General features: G+C 39.8%; 1 protein-coding gene across 1 annotated transcript in view; it reads left to right on the top strand.

Annotated features, from left to right (window-relative positions):
- The window catches only part of scfd2 (sec1 family domain containing 2), a 186,789-nt gene that overhangs the window by 158,272 nt on the left and 13,546 nt on the right, over positions 1–14,971 (top strand). The window contains exon 8 of the mRNA XM_057840985.1: positions 8,081–8,215. Coding sequence (XP_057696968.1) covers positions 8,081–8,215 — 135 coding nt within the window. The remainder of the gene's footprint in view (positions 1–8,080; positions 8,216–14,971) is intronic.

Here is a 14,971-nt window from a genome sequence, read left to right as displayed (position 1 = left end):
AAAGCTTTATTGGTGGATTTTCTCAAGTTAAAGCACCACACAGAAATTAATTAATTCAATTGTGTAAGCAGGATGTGTGTATTGTTCCTACTATTTAATTACAGGTGTTTTAGCTCATTTCAATTTGTTTTATTTAAATGGGCTATTATTTATTTTATTATGTGTTTATATTTTACAAATGTGATGTAGTATTCATTTATATTGTATATTTTATGTTGTATAACTTTAGTTCCTATGTGAATATTAGTTCCTACTTGTTTTGTTGTGGTAGGAGGGTTTTGTATTGAACACGGGGCCGTGTTGGTTATTATTATAGCAGAGAAGACAGCAGTAAATCAACAAAGACAAGTCAACTGTGCCCCGATCTACCACTCAAGAGATCTGATGGACTCAAAAAGTAGGTTACCATTGCATATTAGTTTGAAAATCGACCGGATCCACCGTATTTTTACACGAGTGACTTCCGGCCCGATCCTAGCTACCTGTAGTAGTATTGACGCAGGAGGGCCGGGTCTCGCGTCAAATAATGAACTCTGACGTTCTTTTCGCGTGCGTCGCGTTGAGCCGCTTCTGGGACGCATCTAACACACGGCCGCACTGCAACTGGTCTGGACTGGTTTCACTGCGTTCTCGCGGCGGCCATGTTGTCGCGCCGTTGACGTTTCTGGGTCATACTGTCTTACCGGGTTGGTCCTCATTAAAGTAGAGAAGACGGAGTAAATATAATCTACACAAAAAACTGTAACCCGATCGACTCACAGCCTCGAAAAGTAAGGGTTATATTACGTCAGAAACTCGTTCGGCACGCATCCGTTCCGAACCGAGCACCAAGTACCATTTCAATACTATTACATTAACCGTTACACCCTTAATATGTGTGGATGTATAAAATATATAATTATCGGCTGGCTAATCGGGAGAAAATTAGTCGTTTGGGACAGCCCTACCGGAACATATTTTCTCTACATCCTTCTCACCTTTTTAACCCCTGACCAATTTTCATCCCTGCAAATAACAATAATCAAATAAAATGTAAGAAAGACAACATATGAATATTCATAAACGAGTGACAAAAAGTAAAACTTATTTGCTCCCGCCCCTTATCCTTACGTACTGACTTATCAGCTGCCATCCATACGTTTAAACACAGCCTAATATATTCTTATTTAACACATGTACAGTACAATCCCACCTATAAAGCTACATCCTGCACTATACACAAACGTCAAAAGGGGTTATGTTATTTTTGGGATGTTTCTGAAGCGGGACAGATGTTGTTGTTGTTTCTGTGTTGTTTTGTCTGACCCATTTGATAAAGTACAAGCACTTAGAAGCTTGTTGATGTAATTAGTCACATTAAGCATTTATGCGTGGGAGGCTCGCACTGCATACTGAGATGAGCGCTATGCATATGTTCTCTTCACAAACATCCTCCGTGTCAGTTAGAAGCTGAGGGAGGTGAGTGAGGCCTTTATTTTGGGAGTACAGTCAACCTTCTGACTAATTGGAGCACTGTCAAACACAGTAACATTTTTTGCATCCACCGGACTATTTTTAGAGTTCACCCATGCAAAGATGTCAAAGTATGTCAGGTCTTATCGAGAAAAAGTCTGTGTGGAATGGTCACCGTGTTTGCTTTGAGGCTATAAATAGTGCATTCCTGGTAAGGGGCTGGAGCTGAATTCCCTTTTAAGAAGATCAGCTGGCACTCTGGAGACTTCTCTTTTTTGTCTTTACTCTTACTCTATTTCTATTGAAAATATGAATATATACTTGAGGCAGGCAAGTTTAGTGCAAGGCAAAAAGGAGCCATTGCTTATATGAATTTACGCAAGTAAATGTGTGTATGGGTGGGGTTCTTTTTTTCAGCTATTATTAGCAGTGGTGAGAAAAGGCCATATTTTGGTGTTGGGTCAGCAGTAGGGCTGCCTGCCACAAATGATTATTTTGATAGTCTGCTAATCACTAATTATTTTTGCAATAAGTCAACTTAAGTAAGTAAATAAGTCAACTTATCGGCTGATAAGATCCACTGTTGGAGCAATTATTAGAAAATAGAAGAAGCCAAACATGACTGTCAATCTCCCTCGGACTGGGGCTCCATGCAAGAGCTACCTCGTAAGGTCTCAATTAGGGATGCCCCTATCCAGGTTTTTGCACTTCCGATCCGATACCGATATTGTTTTGCACTTCCGATCCGATACCAATACTGGCCGATACCGATACCGACCTATCTGAGCATGTGTTAAAGTTTAAAGTTATTTAGCCTCCTTACTTAGTTGTCAGACTCATGTTGAAAAAGGTTTTAGTACCCTTGATAACAACTAGCCAGCTGAATTAGGTGAGTTTGAATAACACACAACGGTTGGTAACAAGAAACTGACCTGTTTATTTAGTGACAAACACAAAACATTATAAATAACAAACAGAAATGGCATAGTCAGTCAGTAAAACGTGCAAATAATATTGTAAACTGTCTTAAAAAAGCAAAACACACCAACAACCTCAGTGGAAAATCCCACAAATCTCCCAAGCTATTAGATCAGGGGTGTCCAAACTTTTTGCAAAGGGGGCCAGATTTGGTGTGGTAAAAATGTGGTGGGCCGACCTTGGCTGACGTCCTTTACGTAGAACAATATATTTAAGCAAATTTTAGCAAGCCATTCTGTGTCACATTTGCTTCATTATTTTTTTGAATTAATAATTTTAACAATCTCGCAACTAACCTTTGTGGCGTTCTCTTTCGACTCTCAGGCTCTAGCAAAATACCGCTGCTGTGAAATTAAACTTCAAGCTTCAAGTTGCTTCAATTTCTCTCGGCGTATCTTCCCTGCGAATCTTGTCGAACATGTCAGCGTGTCTTATTTGGTAATATCGCCTCACATAGAACTTTTTAAAAACAGCGACTGTCTCTTTGCAAATAAGGCAAACACAGTTGTTGCGTATTTTAGTGAAGAAATAGTCCAATTTCCACCTATCCTTGAAGCGTCGGACATCACAGTCAACTTTCTTTTTGTTGTTGATTGTCCCCATTTTAGAAAATTGCAAGTAAAGCGTAACATGGGGTAATGTTGTTTAGAGTGCTGCTGCCTTTTAGTGGGTACATGAGGAGCAGCATTTAGTATGTAAGCTACTTCATATGCTGGTAGCAGTACTGCTGACCAATTTATTAAGTCTGTGTGCGGGCCAGACGTTATTGATTTTATGACAGATGCTGGGGGCCGGATGAAATTTGACCACGGGCCGCATTTGGCCCCCGGGCCAGACTTTGGACATGTCTGTATTAGATGCTTTTAATGTTTCATGCATTAGTTACATAAAAATGTATAAAAAGCCTCTCAGGTTTAAATAAACGACTATTTCAGTATCAAGTTAACATTTTAAAACAGTAAATAAAATACTCAAGTCCCCATTCTGTATCAGCAGCTTTAAACTACATTAAATTCATTTAATTTTGCGAATCAACTGTTAAAGTTGTTAAAATTGCTCCCGTTATTCCATAATTTCCCTTCTGTCTACTTTCGACATGTGAAAGTTTTAAAACTGTTTTGAAGATAGATTCAAGTCAAGATTTTGCCGATTTAGGAGTATTTTAGATAAAAAGTTAATTAGGTTCGCTTGGAAGGTTCACAACAGCCTACTAGGGAAGTCTCCTGCTTTAAGATGGCGGCCGTTTAGTTTTCCATACTTCAATGTTGTTAACGCAGTCGAGTCTGTCGTGTAGCATCTGGTTCTATTTACATATGATATCTATTATCTCCAGTAAAACGACGTTGACGTAGTTTGTTGCGGCTGTCAGCAGAAGTCAGGTATTCTTGTGTTTTTTATCCAGCGGTATGAGTTTAGCTAAAGCCGTGAGTTGAGCATTGGCATTACCCGGGTCTAAGACAAGTTATGTTTACTTTGCGCATTGCGTCCCGAAGACCGCGCTGTGTATTAGTTCCGCTTTACTTGACATATTTCAATAATCGGAATTTGGATGTTTGTGAATCGTTCTCGAATCTTCAGCGGCCGAATCGCGTGTTGGAGGGTGCATCTTTACTCACGTGAGATAATGGCTCGTCATCCAGAATGAGTTCTTCGGCAATGACTCTTGTTATTCCCTGGGCTTTGGGACTGTCGAGTGCCAGTTTGTCACGCATAGCAAAAGTTTCTGCCATTGTTAGTTGCGTAGGACCTTTCTTTTTGTCTTCGGTTTTCTTAACATACTCCTCATATTGTTTGTGGTGGTATTTCGTTAAATGCTTGATTAGGTTGGTTGCATTAAAACTTCTTACAGCTTTACCACTACGCTTGACTTTATTGTGGCATATGTTGCTCTCTGCCTCTTCGTCTTTGTCGTCCTTTAAGGTGAAATGATCCCACACAGCTGGCATTTTTACCGATAAAGTCTCTCAGTAAATTGGGAGACGGTAATGTAAATGTAGTCTGTTGAAGGTGTGCGTTAAAATGCGGACCGGATTTTAGGGAAACCGAAGCAAAAACTGGAACGGATTATGTAAATCGGTGCGCTGGAAAACCCGGACCAGACTTTTAAAAAAACTGGATCGGAGGTCTGGATCGTGATTTTTTTCCCGTGTTCCGATCCGATACCGATGCGCATTTTTTTGCCCATATCGGCGTCCGATCTGATCCAAATATCGGATCGGGAAATCTCTAGTCTCAATGATCCTAAGAATGGTGAGGAATCAGCCAAGTACTACACAGGAGGAGCTGGTCAATGACCTGAAAGGAGCTGGGAAAACCATTTCCAAGGTAACTGTTGGTAATACACTAATGGTTTAAAATTATGCATGGAACAAAAGGTTCTCCTGCTTAAACCAGCACATGTCATGGCCCTTTTTAAGTTTGCCAATGACCATTTGGATGATCCATAGGAGTCATGGGGAAAATCATGCGGTCATGTGGGATTAAATTGGAACTTTTTGGTCTTAATTCCACTGATAGTGTTTGGAGGAAGAAGAATGATGAGTACCATCTCAGGAACACCATCCCTACTGTGAAGCATGGGGGTGGTAGCATCATGCATTGGGGGTGTGTTTCTGCACATGGGACTGGATGACTGCACTGTATTAAGGAGGGGATGACCAGGGCCATGTATCGTGAGATTTTGGGGAATAACCTCCTTCCCTCAATCAGAGCATTGAAAATGGGGCGTTACTGGGTCTTCAAACATGACAATGGCCCGAAGCAGACAGCCAAAATTACCAAGGAGTGGCTTCATTAATAGCATATCAAGGTTCTGGAGGTGCCTAGCCAGTCTCCAGACCCGAACCCAATAGAAAATCTTTGGAGGAAGCTCAAACTCTGTGTTTCTCAGTAAAGCCTGATTGATCTAGAGAAGATCTGTGTGGGTGCAAAATCCCTGCTGCAGTCTTTGCAAACCTGGTGAAACGTTACAGGAAACATTTGACCTCTGTAATTGTAATCAACGTCTACTATACCTAATATTAACATTGATATTCTCAGGTGTCGAAATACCCATTTGCAGCAGTATAATACAAATAAATTGTTTAAGAAAACATTTTTTTAGATTGTCTCTCACAGTGGACAAGCACCTACCATGAAAATTTCAAACCCGCCCATTATTTTTAAGTTGGAGAACTTGCGAAATCGCGGAGAAATCGCAGGCTGTTCAAAAAATTATTTTCCTCACTGTATATTTATACAGTATATACACAGGTATATGTTTTTGTTGGCAAAATAGCAATTTATTTAATTTATAAATAAGGGCAGCAACATCAAATAGCAAAATAGCAATAGTCCTTTTTGACCAGTTACTGTATTTAGAAACTTATGGCTATTTGCAGTCATGTGTGCAACGTCTCTTGCAAAATCATGGCAGTGGCAATGTAACTTTTAATCCTTGGTCTATACGGTTGCAAATTCTGATGGGAGAAAAAAAAAAGTCCAAAATGTCTAACTCCACACACTAAATCATGATCACAAATAACTTTTATCACATGCTTTTTTTCCTTATTTTCTTGGCACAAAAAGTGTTGTAAATCACTATAAATTGGGTCCTTGTTTTATAAATCTCTATATGAGACAACAAATGTTTTAATTCTTTTTTTTTGTTGTTGTTTATAAATGCTCTCAACACTTTCCTATGTTTAAAAATATTGCGAAATCTCTGCCTACGTTTAACTTTTAATCACCCAAATTTGAGTTATCTTACCTCAGGTTTGATTTTAATCAGAGGTGATAGCTCTAAAAACGCAAAGGAAGCTCAGCTTCCCCCAAAATGTAAAAAAATTAATAAATAGAAACATAAGTGATCAAATGTATACTGTTGTGTTTACATGTCATCGACTAAATATGCGCTACAAACACGCTCAACTTTTGTTGAGAATTAGCTTGTTATCCCTGGTTACGATACGGCTTGCTTTTCATTTTTTGCGAAGCCTCACAGTCCTTTAAACAGTGTGGACGCTGTGCGTCTCCAGAGTTTAGAGTAATGCAAAACAGCAGCAAAATGAGTCGAGTCATTGGCTAAAAGCTGGGATTATCCCGCCCATCGGACGCTCTGCGTCTCTGAGGGTCTATAGGGCAGTGGTAGTGGGAGTTGCTCAGCTGGCCCGGTCACTCTGCTTCTCTGCATGATGATTGAATGATCTGTCTGAGGCTGAATCCCTTTTTGATTGACAACGAAATGAGCAAATCCGTGATCTTGTCATATTAATATCCACGGGAGGCAATTTCGAATTTTCATTCCATTGTTCTGATTGAACCGGAGACTTTCATACTTATCCTAGCGACACTTTTTTGTTAAAAATGAGTAGCGAAAAATCAAGCTTATTTCTGGTGTTTTTTTTTTTTTGTCTATTGCAGCTACCGTATTTTTCAGACTACAAGTCGCACCTGAGTATAAGTCGCACCAGCCATAAAATGCCCAACGAAGAGGAAAAAAAAAACATTTATAAGTCGCTCCGGAGTATAAGTCGCCTTTTTGGGGGAAATTTGCTTGATAAAATCCAACACAGATATGTCATCTTGAAAGGCAATTTAATATAAAAATACAATAGAGAACAACATGCTGAATAAGTGTACAGCGTACAGTGCATGAACAACGGAATACGAATATACTGTCCTCACCAGGATGCTACGGCTCGGTCTTTGCTATACAGCGAGCTAAACTCCCAAATGACGATGCTGGACGTTCGTATAATTTGCTGAATCAATTTCGTCCTCGTTGCCAAACAGGTTCGCATCAACGTAAATAAATGATAATTAGGTGCTACTACAGCAATGACAAACAGGGTTAGCATGCGTTCGCTAGCATTAGCACATCGTTCAAGCAACCACACAACTGGCTCTAAGTGTCCGATCGCGGGTGAAAAACACAACACAACAGAAAAGATGATACACACAGGTGTTGCCTCTGTAGAGATATTTTACAAGCATAAACAATGAACTTAGGTTAGCAGCCGTGTTTCTCTCTTGCTAACTCGCCCACTCACGCAGAGCTGCGTAGCTGTCCGTCTTCTTCTGGCGTGTGAGCGCTGTTTTTCACATAAACAAGTGAGTGCGCCCCCACGTGGGCGTGAAAGCGCCACAAACTAAAAGCATGCATTTCAACATAAAAAAACTCAATAATACAATTGAACACACATTGCCAATGGCAGAACGCGGACATAGCCATAGCTATTAAGAGTTATTCAGATAACTATAGCATAAAAAACATGCTAACAACTTTACCAAACCATCAGTGTCACTCCAAAACACCAAAATAACATGTGAAATGATATCGTAATGTGTTAATAATTTCACACATAAGTCGCTCCTGAGTATAAGTCGCACCCCTAGCCAAACTATGAAAAAAACTGCGACTTATAGTCCGAAAAATACTGTACTTGCGTTTGGAGAATTGACTTTTTGCACTGTAGTTTCTTTCTTTACCAAGCAGCGGGTGCCGCTGAGCCCCTCCACTGTCACAAAGTACTCACAGGCAGACACACTTTGAGCGTCCTCTCATTGAAAGACCATCAACCGCCACTGCTCTCAATGTTCCTAAATAAGCCGCTGTTTTTATGTGCCTGACACTCATGCTCATCAAGCCATCTTGTTAATGTTTTTGCAGGCTACCTATCGACCTTTCCTGCGACAGATTCTGCAGGAAGTCTTCCACCCTGAGCGACCTGAGTGTCCTGACATCGAGCACATGTCAGGGGGCCTCACGGACCTCCTAAAGACGGGCATCAGCATGTTCATGAAGGTCAGAACATTTTTCGTGTCCTTAAAGTGCGTACGACAGAAGAAAAAAAAGTCTTAAATAGGATTTTTATGTGAATTAGAATCATTTTTGAGACGATTCGACTATATACAACAACTTAGCAAAGTCTAGATGACGAGAAATTAGTCTTTCAATCTGCCGGTTAGCCACGCCTACCATTATAGGGCTCTAGCGTCCCCAACAGGTGGATGACGTCAGCAGAGTCACGATTTCATCTGATTGAGTATGCAGCCCATTGAGGGGGAATTATTCACAACGAGGAAAACGCGACAAAGCAAAATGTCATTGTTTCAGTCTCTCTACTCCAATATTTTTACAGGCTATTCTTTTTATCCAAGTATTTTTCCCTAATAGCTAAATAAATGGCTTGAGAAGGACCAGTCAGCCCGTTGATGGGGAATTATTCAGAACAAGGAAAACATGACGAAGAGAGACGCAAAATGTCATTGTTTCGGTCTCTCTACTCCAATATTTTTACAGGATATTATTTTTAGCCAAGTATTAAATAAATAAATAATAAATAACTAAATAAATGGCATGGTCATGACAAATGACAGTCTTGTGCTCAATGGAATATGAAATAATAAAAATGCATTTTTTCAAGACGACATGGCAAAATTACTCCATAATGGTCACAACTGTCGACTTCACCTTTAATGTCGCACCTCCCGAACGATAATTTATGCCACCTAAATCGGGCTTATGTCATTTCCCTTCCCGGGCTTCGGAAAATGTAAACAAACCAAGTGGCGTGACAGCTAGCCGACATGCTAACCTGAACCGAGTGTTATTTCAAAGTCTTCGAAGCGGAAAATCACACATAACTAGCCCGGATCATTTCACATGACGACTGGGTTGTCGATTGTCCGATCGGCAAATCGCCCGGCGGAGAGCAATTTACTGCTCGTTCCTCTGCTACTACGGACAGGACAGCTCGCTGGGGAAGCAGTTTTACAATGACCACCAAACAAACTTGCCGACGTTGGAGGAGCGTGTCGCTGCCAAATAGTCAACACAAATATGGCAAAATAATGCTTTACTACACGCAAAGTCGTAAACAGCGAGACACTGAGTAGAGGAGGGCAACTGCAGTTGTTGTGCAGCTAACATGTGCAGCTAATGTGTATGAGGAGAGCTTCTTACGGTACATGCCCATCCATGATCAAATGTAAGTAGTCCTTTATTTAAAGAAAGTTTGTAGTGTTTAGTTTGTAATCGCTGTATTCGCGGCTATTATTGCGGGGGGTCGACAAGCCGCCGGTCGTCGGCCGAGGGGACAAAAATCATGTCAGCCACAAAATGCAAGCCACCGACATATTAAAATGATCCCAGTATTTGACATAATACAAAACACGATATTTACTCACTTCCTCGTAAGTCCCATGGTCCCACAGTAGTAGGGCTTGTTTTGGCCAATATCCACTGGTGAATGGTAACCTTTTGAAACCCCAGAAAGGCGCACACGCCTCTCCCTCGTTACAGTAAGATTTTTCTGCAGCCGTTTGGCTGGCGTGATGCGAAAAATAAACGTATTAATCCGCAAAATCAGCTGAATCCTTAGTCCTTCTCATACAACAGTACGGCTGTAGAGTGAAGAGGACTCCTTCCTCCGTACACGTCACAGCGCCCTCTTTCTCAACTCGATACTGTTGCCAGAAGTCACTCATTTTCATGGCGCAGGATTCAAAAAACTAAATAAATATAGCGATCGCTTCCACACACATCTAAGCGGTCCATTTCATTCAGGAGCATAAAATACCGCGTGTATTATGAAATAAAAATGCGTTTTCGCATCACAGGCACATTAAACCGTTTAATACTATCGGTCACCCCATGGAACGTGGTCAATTTCATAAATTTGGTGGGATGGGTGATCGATCGGTCGTTCGCTAAAAATGTAACAACATTAGCCCGGTAGCATTTGCTCGCGGACATTTGTGTTTATTAATAGGAGCATATACAGTGCCATCCATAATTATTGGCACCCCTGGTTAAGATGTGTTTTTTAGCTTCTAATATTTTTTTTTAATTCTAATAATATGGGACCTTAATGGAAAAAAAGAAAAAGCCAACCTTCAATACAAGTGCATTCATTCAGTGGTGAAAAAATCCCACATAAATAAAAAAATATTTGACATCAAATAATGTGTGTCACAATTATTAGCACCCCAGACCGTGTGCTTTGGTCAGATGAGACCAAGATTGAGCTTTTTGGCAACAAACACTCTAAGTGGGTCTGGTGTGCCACGAAAGATGCGCATGCTGAAAAGCACCACATACCCACTGTGAAGTATGGGGGTGGGTCAGTGATGCTGTGGGGCTGTTTCGCTTCCAAAAACCCTGGGAACCTTGTTAGTAGGGTTGTTCCGATCATGTTTTTTTGCTCCCGATCCGATCTCGATCGTTTTAGTTTGAGTATCTGCCGATCCCGATATTTCCCGATCCGATTGCTTTTTTTTGCTCCCGATTCAATTCCAATCATTCCCGATGATTTTTCCGATCATATACATTTTGGCAATGCATTAAGAAAAAAATGAATAAAACTCGGACGAATATATACATTCAACATACAGTACATAAGTACTGTATTTGTTTATTATGATAATAAATCCTCAAGATGGCATTTACATTATTAACATTCTTTCTGTGAGAGGGATCCACGGATAGAAAGACTTGTAATTCTTAAAGGATAAATATGACTTTGTATATTGTGACTAAATATTGCCATCTAATGTATTTGTTGAGCTTTCAGTAAATGATACTGTAGCCATGCCCAAATGCATGATGGGAAGTGCAACCATGACTGTGCGTCGTGGTACCAATTGATATCTTCTCTGCGTTGGGAAATAACATATGGTGTTAAGAAAAAGATCAATTGCTTTTTCTTCCCCATATTGCTTCCCAAAATTATTCTAATTGTTGGGAGAGGGATTGAAAGGCTTTAGCCATTTAAAAAAAGGCTCCAAAGACTGCCAAAATTCACTCTACCCGTTTTACGCTGCCTTTTAGCTCTATATACTGTATGGGTGAAACGGCGCCATTATATATTGAACGCGACAATGCGTGAGTGGGTTGTGCAGCGCATGCGTTAATTGCGTTAAATATTTTAACGTGATAAATGTAAAAAATTTTAATTCTCGCCGTTAACACTATAAATTTGATAACCCTACCTTAAGCTTAAACTAAAGACTCTGGAAAAGTGTAACACATTATGTCTGTAACGTTAAATACAATTAGAAAACGATTTAATTAAAAAATATATATATATTAAAAAAAGGCATGTCCGATATTTTTTTGCCGATTCCGATACTTTGAAAATGAGGTGATCGGACCCGATCTCTACTTGTTAGGGTGCATGGCATCATGAATGCTTTGAAATACCAGGACATTTTAAATCAAAATCTGTTGCCCTCTGCCCGAAAGCTGAAGATGGGTCGTCACTGGGTCCTTCAGCAAGACAATGACCCTAAACATATGGCCAAATCTACACAGAAATGGTTCACCAGACACAAAATCAAGCTCCTCCAATGGCCATCTCAGTCTCTAGAGCTTGTTTTGTTGGCAAAAGGGGGTTGTACAAAGTATTAACACCACGGGTGCTAATAATTGTGACACACATTATTTGATGTCAAATAATTTTTTCTGTATGTGGGATTTTTTCCCCACTGAATGAATGCACTTGTATTGAAGGTTGGATTTTTCTCTTTTTTTCCATTAAGGTCCCATATTATTTGGATTTTTTTTTTTTAAATATTAGAAGCTAAAAAACACATCTTAACCAGGGGTGCCAATAATTATGGAGGGCACTGTACGTAGGTGCACTTGTTGGGTATTTTCCTACTTTTACAAGCCCAACATAATGTTTACGGTTGTAACATCTGCCTCTCTTTGCTACAATAACCCCTTAACACCTGAATTTACATGTAACTCATTGGCTGCCATTGACCGTCCAATCCATCGAATGCTGCTAGCCCTCCCACTCAATACGGATTGGACATCTATAGCTGTCAATGGCAGCCAATGAATTCATGAGTAGAGCCATGAAAATGTCTCCATTCTTTGGTGGTTTGCAGAGCTCCTCCATGGGGGCCGCGCCGACCTCAACGTGTGGGTTGTGTTAATATTTTGTTTTCTTGCCGCTGATGTTTTCATGCAATACACTTGTAGCTGCGGTCCAGTGGGAAATAAATACACGTCCGCGGCGTGTTTATCCCACATCTGGGCCTGTTTAAAGTGATGATTACCCTCGGGAAGGACGAATTAGAGCACTTACATAACTGCGGCCTGATTTTAGGTAAATTAATAAGAGTCTTGGATCGACTCAGACTGGCTTAAGGTAAAAAAGCTAAGCAGCGAAAAGCTTTGGGCAAGTTTAGAACACCGCAGTTGAGTTCTTCTTTCAACCACAGGCTCGACGAGAGAAACGGTGGGAAAATTCGCAATGATGACGACAGTGAGCAAAAGAACGATTGTGGTTAGAGTGGTGTCGTGATATTGGTAAAAAGGAATACAGTACGTCAGAGATTTGCTAATAATAATGCACAAGTCCAAAGGTTAGGGTCTAAAAAGCGAATATTTTTTATGAAATATATAAAAAATAGAAAAACCTTTGACAAAAAGACTCAAATAAGGGAAAAAAACAACCTGGGAAGTGAATAAATGGGAAAAAATTTAACACAATATTGCAATGAATATAGAAATAAAGTAGACAACAAAACATTTTTTTCCAACAGGCAGAATTTTTTAAATCTAAGATAACACAACAAAATACAAAACCGGCTTCAAAATATTGCAAACTATTACACAAAGAAATATATGATAAAAATTAATGATGCACCGATACCATTTTTCGGCCCGATACCGAAACCTGGCTGCGCAGTATCGGCCGATACTGATACCATAACGATACCACTTCGTTTGAAATGTATATACACAAAGTGAATCCAGTAAGCTCTCAAAGGCCAAAATAGTGTTAAATTCGTGAAATTAAAACATGTACAGTATAATACCAGCCCAAGGCATTTCTTTCAGTAAAAGACAATAAGAGTAAAGTAGACATAGTGAACTGACCAGAGATTGTTGCTCTGGTCTACTTCTCCTTCCTCGGGATAGCAGTCCAGCTGTTGCAGCCTCAAACTGTTTGTGTTCGTTCATATGTTTCGTCTTCAAATGTTTTATCAGGTTCGATGCATTGAAACTGGCCGATTTAACTCCACCTCTCGAAACTTTCAGGCCGCAAATCTTGCATGCAGTTATTGTACTCGACGGAGATTAGAAACTGAAATATGTCCAGACCGCTGACATTTTACTCTCGTAGTTTGTTTTTCCTACATATGAAAAAGCTGCCCCACAATTGGTTTAGAGCAGCGATTGGCCTGCTCTCATTGGTCTGAAGCAGACCAATAGCGATAGCTGCTTGGCATGCAAAGTGAATACATGTCATCACACAACACAGAGTGGAGTAAACCTCAGGAGAAAAACAGGCTGCGGTCAAATGTTATAATACTGGACCGGTAAATGGTATAATCTCTTTCTTGGTACTCGCCAATACCGTTACCACCATTTCCGGCCAGGATTGCCCCCCCGCCGATACTGGTATTGGTATCGGTGCATCTTTACTAAAAATACATGAACATACAAAACAAATCTTATTTGTGCATAGTATTACCAACATATTATTTAAACTTCCAAAACATTCAACAAAATAATAGGAAGAACTACTGAAATATTTGTATTTAAATATAGATTATAGATGACAAAAATGTAATTACATCTGAGTCTCTTCCTTATTTACTCATTGGCTGCCACTGACGGTTCTTGACGTCCAATCCATCACCCCTCCCAGTCACTGAAACGTAAGCATTTACAAGCATTCGTACCAGTTTAAATGAATGGGATGTCTATCCTTGTCAGTGATGGGCAATGAGTAAATTTTGGTACATTTGTTCATTGTAGGGTACTTACAAGTCGCTTCCTGTAAATTTTGGTTCACTTCCTGCACATATTTGGGCATTACGGGGTCACTTCCTGTACATTTGAGATCATTTTCTGTTGATTTTAGGACATTTTGTGCCACTTTCTGTACATTTTGGGGCTTTTTTCCCACTGGGATTGAATTGGACTATTGGAAACAAACCGTGATGTTTTAATCAAAGTTTGGTGGAACCATACCGTTTTTGCAAAATCAGTATACAACTTTTGTGTACCTTGATTTCCACAATTGTTGGATGTATACATTATGTGAATTGGACAGGGAAAAATAGCACAAGATACATTTTGAAATTTGACATTTTTGTCAAAAAACCCACATTTGTGAGAAAAATATGACGAGAAAAATATGGCTGAATATTTTACAACAAACATATAACAAGAAATTGGAACAACAATTAATAGACCTAAGTTCACATCAAATCCAAAATTATAAAACATTCAGATATTGTGTAAAAGAGAAAGAATGAACTATTTGAACCCAATATTCAAGTGTGTCTCCTCAAGCCTCATTTGGTGCATTGAATGCAGAGCAGGCAGTCTGGCTTTCTTCTCCCTTGCTTTGCGCACCTCAAATTGTCATCTTAAACCCAGTGAATGTGTTCGTCAGCACGTTATGTGTACATCGTGTACCGTTTGGATTGCGTGTGCTTTAAAAGCCGCCGCTGACACAACACAACATACTCGTTTACATTTCCATCGACATGGAATTTGCGTCTTCCACCATGCTTTTTTTTTACCTATATTTTT

Source organism: Corythoichthys intestinalis, chromosome 7 (assembly GCF_030265065.1).
Source record: "Corythoichthys intestinalis isolate RoL2023-P3 chromosome 7, ASM3026506v1, whole genome shotgun sequence".
In the NCBI taxonomy this organism is placed as follows: domain Eukaryota; kingdom Metazoa; phylum Chordata; class Actinopteri; order Syngnathiformes; family Syngnathidae; genus Corythoichthys; species Corythoichthys intestinalis.
The sequence above is the reverse complement of the archived record's forward strand: the minus strand, read 5'-3'. Positions and strand labels throughout refer to the sequence as shown.